We start from the raw sequence: 10,156 nt of genomic DNA, 5'->3' as shown, positions 1-10,156 counted from the left end.
TTCTTACACTGTGTCAAGAAATATTTTGGCATGTTTTCTGACACTCAGGCATACATGTATAATTGTATAAGGCTAAAGTGTCCAAGATTCTAGGAAACACAGTCTTACTGTAATTGTGTGAATCCTGAAATATTTGCTGAGGTTCTATGTTCTGTAAAATCATCACACAGCAAACAGTATTATGTACATGTGTGATCTGTCTTGCATTGTATTGCTATATACAGTTGTTTTAACTGCCATTTTCAAAGACAATGCTAATTCTTAATTTTTCTCTGTCTAAGTTACTCAAAGACTTCTGCATGCACTTAAAAGAATTTACAAAATCTTCCTTGTCTTACGTATTAATATTTCTAGTTCACATGACTCCTGTGTACCACCACACAGGTGTACATGAATATCATAAAATAAAGTCATGATAAACAATCGAGCACTGTTGCAGTTTTCAGATAGAGCACAGATGGTAAAGGCTGCTAGGCTTGCTCGAGGTCTTCACAAAACCAGTTACATAACGAGAAAAATAATAACAGGACACGAATGACAGGTGATTCTTCAATTATCACCAGCTCATTATTCCATAATCTGTAATACTTTGCTGAAAAGTTATATTTTCAAATGCCGGGCCCTTTGAGTTTTCCAAGTGATATCAAGTTGTACGCTCGATTACTCAGACTTCCGGTAAGGCAGGTGACATTTGTCTGGGGATATTCCTTCAAGTTGGTGATCATGACACAAGTGCATGGTAACAGGATGACAAATGTGTGCAATGTACCTCTGGTGATAAGCTTTCCCCCAGTTGGTTCATGTCCCGCCCACTCAGAGTAGGCAGGGTGGCATGTTTGGACCCCAGGGGGCCTTGGAGGAAAGAGAAATATATGAAACATTCCATTATCTACTCTGCAGGAACATTGAACGATCGCATCGTTGACGAGCGTCGGGACGTTGCCGGCTGTGACGTGCGTCAACGGTGACGTCAGAGGTGACACTCATAAAACCAGTGATTTCTGGGGTTCGAAATACCCGCCCGCAATTTGCAGAAGGAAAAAAAAAAACGGCATTTGCTGTATGGGGGCACCTCAGGAAAGGGAGCGACCAAACGGGGGGATGGCGTAAGTTCCATAGTATGGAGTTTTAGATAAAATGAGGCATTCTAAGATTTCCTGAGATCAGGAATTGTGACCTACATCATACATGTACTGCACAGTAGTAAGTAACTAGTAACGTCCCTATGCTGGTGGAATTTTAAGCCTTGTAAAAAGAAATTGCTCCCTGCTGGGTACGGTGGCACACGGTTACAGCTCTTCAGAGAAATCCCTGCATTATATAACCATCAAAGAAAACTTAGGGACTGGATATGTTAAGGTAATGTTTACAACAACTGGTGACATTTGTAGCTAACAAACAAAACAAGCTTAGATTTTAAGCCCTACTTTTCCTGAAGGTACTGTAAACATATATCATAACCTTCAGGAAAATTTGATGACCATTAGAATTTCAAAGTCAGTAAAGAATCACACATAAATATCATGAACATACCCTGGACTGGACAAGGCATAGTAACCTGCAAACATTGTCTGATATTCCCCAACACCATGCAGTGCTCAAGAGAACATCAGCAGTTTATATTACTGCCAGAAATGTCCTTTTAAGCTTGCAGACTTTTTAGGCAAGCCATTTTCTTGCTGTATGACGCTGGCTAAAGGACAACTCTAAATCCAACTTGTTAACACCCATTTTGTTCGCTCTTTATTGAAATTTGCGTAGGAGTACAACAATTATGCCAATTAAGGTCACAGAAATGTTATCATTCACCCACTCAAATATACTTAATCCTATATTTCCTAGCTTGATTCTTCTAAAAAATAAGTCCATACTTTGCAATTGCCTCAGCAATTGAGTAAGGAAAGAGCTCTTAGATGCTGTGAAATATGATAAATTATTCAATTTTGGTAGTGCTGAAAAAAATCTATGTTGTAAAAAACAATAATATATTGCATGATAATGATTATGCAATTTGATTTTACAGAAACTTATATGATTTACAGTCCAAAAGGGAATAATGTTTTTACCTTTTATGCTTGGAAACATAATAACATGTACTAAGTTAACTCCACCAGCCAGGGTACTTAATTATGCCACCCTGAAAAGATAAGTCCAAACATATTTCCTACCCAACTTCCCCAGATAAAATGCACCCGTCTAAACTGCAGGAATGCCTGGGGAATGCTGCCCAATAGAGATCTCTCAAACCCACTGTTTTTTAAAGTGTGGGATTTATGTAAACTGGCGGATAAATGTTAATAGGGTTTGATATATTCATAGAGCCAGTCTGTGGTGATTTTGCAGCAGAAAATGTTTATCAATAAGAACTTTGTAAATCTATGTACAGATTGGTATAGAAACTTTGCAATGATGGCTATCAGTTATATAACTGCCTCTGTTGAATGTAACTAAAAGTCTTGCACAATGACCTGCTTTTTTAATCTTCCCAATGGGGACTTTGATTAAAAATCAAAACATGTATTATTTCATGTCAATCAACTTTTGTTTCTGAAATCTCCTTGCAAACATTCTCTTTTGGCATTTTGATTAAACTTACAGCAATCATTATGATAAGAACCTTACAGGCCATTTCATTGCAAACAAATCTCCAAAAACACTGCCTGTCCTTGGTGCTGAACTGTTTTCCACAACTGGCATCATGAAAATTACCACTGTGGCATAGCATAAGAAATGTCAAAAAGTTACAAAAACAAATCTCCAAAAACACTGCCTGTCCTTGGTGCTGAACTGTTTTCTGTAACTGGCATTAGGAAAATTGCCACTGTGGTAAAGCATAAGAGATGTTAAAAAGATACAAAAACAAATCTTTAAAAACACTGCCTGTCCTTGGTGCTGAACTGTTTTCTGTAACTGGCATTAGGAAAATTGCCACTGTGGTAAAGCATAAGAGATGTTAAAAAGATACAAAAACAAATCTTTAAAAACACTGCCTGTTCTTGGTGCTGAACTGTTTTCTGTAACTGGCATTAGGAAAATTGCCACTGTGGTAAAGCATACGAGATGTTGGAAAGATACAAAAAAAACTTAGAAAACACTGTCCTTGGTGCTGAACTGTTTGCCACAACTGGTGTTAGGGAAATTGCCACTGTAGTAAAGCATAAGAGATGTTAAAAAGATACAAAAAAATCTTTTTAAAAATATTCATTGGTGGTGAAATGTTTTCCACAACTGATGTTAAGGAAATTGCCACTGTGGTGTAGCAAAAAATGTTAAAAACATACAAAAACAACTCTTCAAAACTCTTGGTGCTGTGCTGTTTTCCAAAAATTGCATTAGGAAAATTGCCACTGTCACAGTGGTAATATGATACAATAGCATTAGAGATGTTAAAAGGATACAAAAACATATATTCAAAAACACTGTCTGTCCTTGGTGCTGAACTGGTTTCCTCACCTTCTGCAGAAGACTATGGTATAGCATAAGAGATGTTTAAAGGAATAGACAACACTTGTGCGTAAGAAGTACTAAGTGTCATGATGATAGCACTACTCTCAAACCGGTTGATGCATGTATGTGTGAAAGTCACTTCAGTAGGCTGTTTGAAATTCACTCGCAGCACAAAGTGCCTCTCTGACTACTGAGTGTCAATTATTGAGAACAACACGGACACAAACCATGCATTAATCAGGGTCGTCTGTAAACCAGTTTTAACCCAACCTTGTCTCCTGGGTGACGATAATTTATGGTTTAATTCCTTTGGAACTACCCTATAAGCTTTCCTGCTGGTACAACCTAAGTATGAGAAATTCCTATACAGCTATGCTAGCATGCAGTTTTCACCTTGAGTTTAATAAGATTAGCTTGCTACATCTTTGGTACATACAGAGGCTCGATATATGAATATTAAAATGAAACGAAATTTGAAAGAAACATTAGATTATAAAATTAAACAAGTTAGCTGTGTGTTTTACCGAAGGGTGGTTATATGGTCCAATGATTACATATACAAAGTTTGCTTGTTTCTTCATTTGTTTGTTTGTTTATAAAACCAGGGAAAATCATGAGGTCAACTGGCAATTTTCAATGACCCCTGGGGGAAAATCCCAAGCAAAAGTTACTTACATCAAACGCAATCAAAGTTAAAAGAGATAACAAAAAGGTTTTGTAGCTGTTGACCTGCTTAATCCAAAAAATACTGAGATTCTTACTGACAGTAATTTTTGTTTGGGGATGTTGACCACCTCTTTGCTCTGAGCATACACTGTGGTCAAATGAAGCTGCATGGATTTCCCTAATGCCCCATCTGTGGACACATGATCTGACTAAATCCCTTCAAGCATACTAGTAGGATGATTATATATGTTAAGTGGCCTTTTGACTTGACAGAGGAACAAACAGTAGCATAATATGGATCATACAATTATAGGTTATGCCAAGAATTTGTGAACTATCTGCTCCCAAATGTAACCTTCAAAATTACATAATTATATTACCCTTCTGCTCAAGGTGAAAAGGGGAAGGCACATTCTTGAGAAATCTTAATATGTTTTTTTTTTCTTTTTTAACATTCTGGTTGGTCAACTACTCTCTTAGCAGCCAAGGGTTAAATTGCAAGTTTACAATTGGAGGGGCTGAATTCCAAGGGTCTGTAATTAAAGCCTTTGGTGACCTCAATAATTACTAAAGTGCAGCCACAAGGACTGTGAGGCTTTGAACCATGTAACTTGGGTTGGACCCCTATAATATACTCTTTTCTATAAGCGTGTTGGGTTATTAAACATGCTAAAGGCTCTCCTCAAACACTACTCTAACTGAAACTAGCTATAGGTACTTTTTCTTCACCTGTATGAAGTGAGAATCTGGGATTGGAACCCAGGCCCTCATGATTTTATGTCAAACATCCTAACCTTTAGGTAACAGAATGCCACTTCTTTTTTATGTAAATGCACAGTAATTTTAGAACTCTATAGTAGATAATTATGTAATATTCTATACAATCGGAAAACTCACTTGAAGTCCAGTGCTGGCAATGCAAATTGTGAAACAGTTTATGATATACATATTAGACATTATATAGTATAACAGTGTAACCATTTGTATGTATTGAATAGAGGAAATGACTGTATCACCTATATTACCGTGCAAGTTTCTTTTTTTAGATTACAGACACACACACCCAAGGTTGAATGGACTGATTTGGACATATACTCAAAAAGTTACAAACCAGCAAACAGCTAAACTAGTGCATGCATTTGGAAATGTAAAAATTAACAGATCATGAGTTTTGATTTTTGATGTTTTATTTATTCAGAGTTCCAATGTACACACATATGATATAATGTAGACATTAGGACATTGTGGCACTTATGAGGTATGTACATGTGCATTCAATTGCATGTTGTAAATTAATGAGAAGTGAACTAGGGCATTGACAAGATAAATCTATGATGCTTGTCAATTTCAGATTTTCAAAACAAAAGGAAAAACATTACTTCTATATAGTAAGTAATATTACACAGTGAATTTATTTCCATTGCTAAGGCACAATTTGTGTAATTCTCATATCAGAAAATCTAATGATGTAAATGCAGAAATGTTCGCGGTGGTTTTATGTTCGCAGTTTTCGCAGTATTAGCTCTTTGCTGTGAACTTAAAACCACCGCAAAGTATTTTGCCCTCCTATACCACCTTGTCTACAATTGTCTCAAATGGGAACTTAAAACAACAGCAAACACTCCATTTTCTCCCTACCGCGAAGTCAAAACCCCGCAAATATTTTTGCATTTACAGTATTAGGACTTAGATCATTCCCAAATCAGACATTAAACTTAAATTAAATCAAAACTGACAAAACAATTCCATTTTCTTGCTGCTGAGAAGTAAAAATGAAAAGTGCATGAATTGTATCCAAATATTGCATAGAGCTATTATTAAAATAATATCAGTAACTTCAACCTATAAAAATGTACATGACATGTGTATTTACAGCAAGGTTACATGAAGAACTGAGAAGCTAATTTGAAATGTGATAACAAAATCTAAAACTATGATTGTCGTTGCATTCTAAACTTAACCAAAAATAACTAAATTCAATGATTGAGAAGTTGGTTTTCTATATTTACCACTGCACCATATATATTGAGGGTGCTGACTCATAAAATGCAATATTTATATTGCCTTGCTTTGCAAATATCAAGTTCTGTCAAATATAAGATATTAGGAATATAGAATTACTGCAGATGTACAGATATGTGGTGAGAATTCTGAAGAATTGAGATTGATATTGAGAAGTTAGCCAGCTGTATAAATAATTGACTTTGAGCCTGTGTTTTTACAATTTTCAAAACCATCACAACATAAAGCAGTCTAGATTTTGCAAAACTCTGCCACATCGTCTATAAAAATATACTACAAAATCTAAATTCCATCAATTTGATCCAGCACACTCAACAACCTGAAAGACGGGGAATCAGAAATAGCTGATATCATCAATATCTGTGAGTTTTGCTCCAAACAACTCTATCTCGTACTTTGACAACTGTCTGAGGAACCCCAAATTTGGTTGTGCAACTTGCCGTCGTTCTTTAAGAAAGTCGAAGGCATCTTTCATCGTCCATTGCCGTTGTTTCATGAGGTACGCCATGGTGACAGTTGAGCTGCGACTTATGCCGAGGTTACAGTGCACGAGAACGCGTCCCCCGCTCTTGATTGCTTCCGCGATGAATTCCGTCGTTGTAGGTAGTAGGTGTGTCACGTTGGCCGACATGTCGTCATCGACTCTTACGTTTAGGTATGTTATGTAGATAGGAAAGGCGTTTGGGTGCTCTTTAGAAATGTTGACGATGTGAGAGATCCTTAGGTCGCTTACAATTTTCTCATTGGTGGCTTGGTCGCCGCGACCTTGATACAAGGCGCCGAGCACGATCTCTGACGGGTAGTACGAGATGTGCGCCCTGCGGTCAGCGACGCTACCGACCATCCTGTCCGTACAAAGGAAAGGATACCTTTGCGAGAACTCCTCGTATCCGCCAACAAGAATCTCTGGCTCATACTCACAAGCTTTAATCTCCTTGTAAATTTGGAGAAGCTCGGAGCCAGGGGTTAACTCACTGCCTTCGCCGTACAGCACAATGTAAACAAAGTGTTTCAACTGCCCGTCGTGAAGGAGGCAGCCGTAATCCGTGTAGATTGCGTCTCCCGGTTTTGCCGTCACGATGCGCTTCTCCGCGAATGCGGCTTTGTCGCGACAGTCGAGAATCAACATGTACCTGGTGTCGAAGATGAAGTGACTCCCCATTGAGTCATTCATGTAGTTGAAAAGCTGTTGAGAAGTACAGAAGCCATCTTCCAACGTGTCCTTTTCCGGTGGAACAGGCACCAAGAACTTTCCCCCTTGCTTCCCCCCCATTTCTGCAGACGGACTCTGAGTTAAAGACCTGGTTGTTGGGGACACATTATCCCCAAAAGCTGGCGGGAGAGGACTTACATTTTCAGCTGGGACACTGTTGGAAGGACCGTTGTCTGCGTTACCTGGGTTGTTTGCTATGTCGGTCCCTTTCAGCTGTAAAACAGGAAGATAAACAAAGATTCCAACTTTAGTGGGTTTACTTTACTGATACTTATGTTACTTTACAACCTTGAGTTGTCAATTATACAAGCTTAACTGCAGCCATACTAACATTGTAAATGTTGCTGAACATTAGTTTGACAGTGGGTTGCGGCCCATTTTTTTGCCTTTTCTTGCCAACCGTTTTACAATTTATCTGTTACAATTTCAAAAGCAATTATCCTATTTAAATTTGTAGGTAATTTGGCATGTTACAGCTTAATTACTTTCAATTAAACACTTTTTACTACTAGCCCATTGCTGTAATGCTTGCACAACTGTGTGACAGAAATGGAGATGGGTACCGCCCTATGAACCAAAAGAGGTGTGGGAAGAATTTAGAAAATTTTGACTGCCAACCAGGTCTTATATGATGGTTACTGAGTTAGGCCTAGGAAAAGTAATGTTCTGACTTTGGACTACAGTCCTGAATAAAATAGGGTCTGTTGGTAGGGATTTTCTATCTTTTAGACTTCAGCTAAAGTGAACCAATTAATACAGTTACAACTACTACTACAATTACTTTTAAAAGTGGATCTGTTTATATCTCTTTTTCTATATCAACATGAATATGTTGGAAAACAATTCTATCATGTTTTTGCCAACGGTTAGCCCTTACTTAGAAATAGCTTTTGCTAGTTGGGCAACCCTGGCATGTTAATACATTGTACATGCTGAGCCAATAAATATAATGTTTTCACCACACAGACATCAAGATTACAACACATGCACATGCCCCTTGCCAGTGGTCAACCCAAAAAAGACTTGGGTTGGCAGATTTTTGCTAGGGTCAGTCGAGCAAGCAGAAAAACAATGTGTTTTTCCCTAGGCCTCAGTAACCATATTAAGTACAATTACCTCCAGTTGCTTGACAAACTCTGGTTCATAAGAAGCTCGGATGGGGGAGGGGGTTGGACTGAAGTTCTTAGATGATCTCCTTGAGCTCAGTACCTGTCCCATGTTGGTGGGTCCCACAGAGTATGCTGTACAACTCCAAGCAGCCTAGAAAAATCTGAAGGAAAAGTATGAAATATGTTAGATTACGATACAAAGTGACAACAGACTATATCTAAAATAAAGATGTAGAAATTTTCATGTTACTACGACCATTGAATACTAGTACTACTAGTACAAACTCTTTCTATAAAGTGGTACTACAGGCCAATGGATAAAACAAACACAACGTGACAAAGGCATCTGCCAAAAATAGTTACTCAAGCAACTGGATAAGAATTCGAAACAGTCAGACATTTCAGACAGCATCCGCTATCTTTCATCAGTGACTAAGGAAAGATCTGGCAGAACCAGTTTTTATACCAAAACTCTGAATAGATCTGTTCAATAGAATAGTACTACCGGGTAGTAAGTAATTATAGTAATTGGTATAAAACCTGGTTCTGCCAAGTCTTTCCTTAGTCACTGACGAAAGACAGCGGAGGCTATCTGAAACGTCTGTTTAAAATTCTTATCCAGTTGCTTGAGTTACTAATTTGGCATATCTTCTTGCCTGGATGTCTAATTCAAATTAAGGTAACAAGTGCATCTGCTTCGCAAGAATGACAAAGCATTTCTTCACCCAATGGCACAATATTAGTATTGAATCTATTCCAAAGCAAAATGCTTAGAAGGTAACAGATATTGACTAGAAATAAGTCCTGGCATAGGTTTTCATGGACTGTGTCCAAATTCCATTCTTAAAGGGGTTCTATGCGAGTTTTTTTGGTAGCGAAACTGGAAAGCTGAATACCTGTTGTTATGGTAACACAAACAATTTGCCCTAGTTCTATTAGCCTGTAAATCCAGTGGCGTGCACAGTTCTCAACTTAAAGGTACATAATTCCATTGTTATTACACGGTATATCCGCCAATTGTGGTATGGCATTAGTTACCATGGCAACCAGAATACAATACCCCAGGTGCAATTTCCACATTCTTGAACAGCATTAACACTCGACAGAAGCACAAAGACATTTCCAAAGGGTCAAAACGTCCTAAAAAATACGTCTTTTGAGTTAATTACTGAGTAATTTGTTAGTTAATTACTGATTAATTTGTGAACTGTAACAAAATGGATAGAGTGCAAATTCTCTACAATGAAATGAAAAAAAAAATCCATATACAAGTTGTGAGTGGTTTTGAGTGACCTTAATGTACAGCAATTTCGGGTTGTCATGGAAATAAATGGTGTATTTAGCACTATTTACAGTAAAAGGGGATTTACATAATTGACATTAGTTCAAACAACAGGTGCCCACCTCCCATTCTAAAGTCCTTCCGCTCAAATAAACAACAAGAAAACCCCGAAATAAAGACAACCTGTGCTATCTAATGTCACTCGATGCGTTTTGGTGGAAGAATTATTTGCAGTGAAGGTGAAAACGTGATCTTACCTCGCATTTTTAGGACCTTTTCCTCGGAAAATGTCAAGAATTTTCTCGGAGAAAGTCAACCTCTATAGGGGTGACCTTTGACATACAAAAGATGATACCATTTTTGTAATGGGAGTTATTAATAATGTTGAATTATTGAAAAGCCAATAAACTACAATCA

At 37.7% G+C, this 10,156-nt stretch overlaps 1 protein-coding gene across 1 annotated transcript; it reads right to left on the bottom strand.

Moving 5' to 3' along the window:
* Positions 1-5,515: 5,515 nt before the first annotated feature.
* LOC136448450 (dual specificity protein phosphatase 2-like) lies at positions 5,516-10,105 on the bottom strand. The gene is made up of 3 exons (XM_066448015.1): positions 9,997-10,105; positions 8,465-8,618; positions 5,516-7,561 (listed from the first exon to the last, which is right to left on the bottom strand). Exons 2-3 carry the CDS (start codon positions 8,564-8,566, stop codon positions 6,470-6,472), a joined length of 1,194 nt encoding a protein of 397 aa, XP_066304112.1. The 5' UTR covers positions 8,567-8,618; positions 9,997-10,105; the 3' UTR covers positions 5,516-6,469.
* Positions 10,106-10,156: the final 51 nt, after the last annotated feature.

Source organism: Branchiostoma lanceolatum, chromosome 14, assembly GCF_035083965.1.
Source record: "Branchiostoma lanceolatum isolate klBraLanc5 chromosome 14, klBraLanc5.hap2, whole genome shotgun sequence".
In the NCBI taxonomy this organism is placed as follows: Eukaryota; Metazoa; Chordata; class Leptocardii; order Amphioxiformes; family Branchiostomatidae; genus Branchiostoma; species Branchiostoma lanceolatum.
This window is presented reverse-complemented; position numbering and strand designations above follow the sequence as displayed.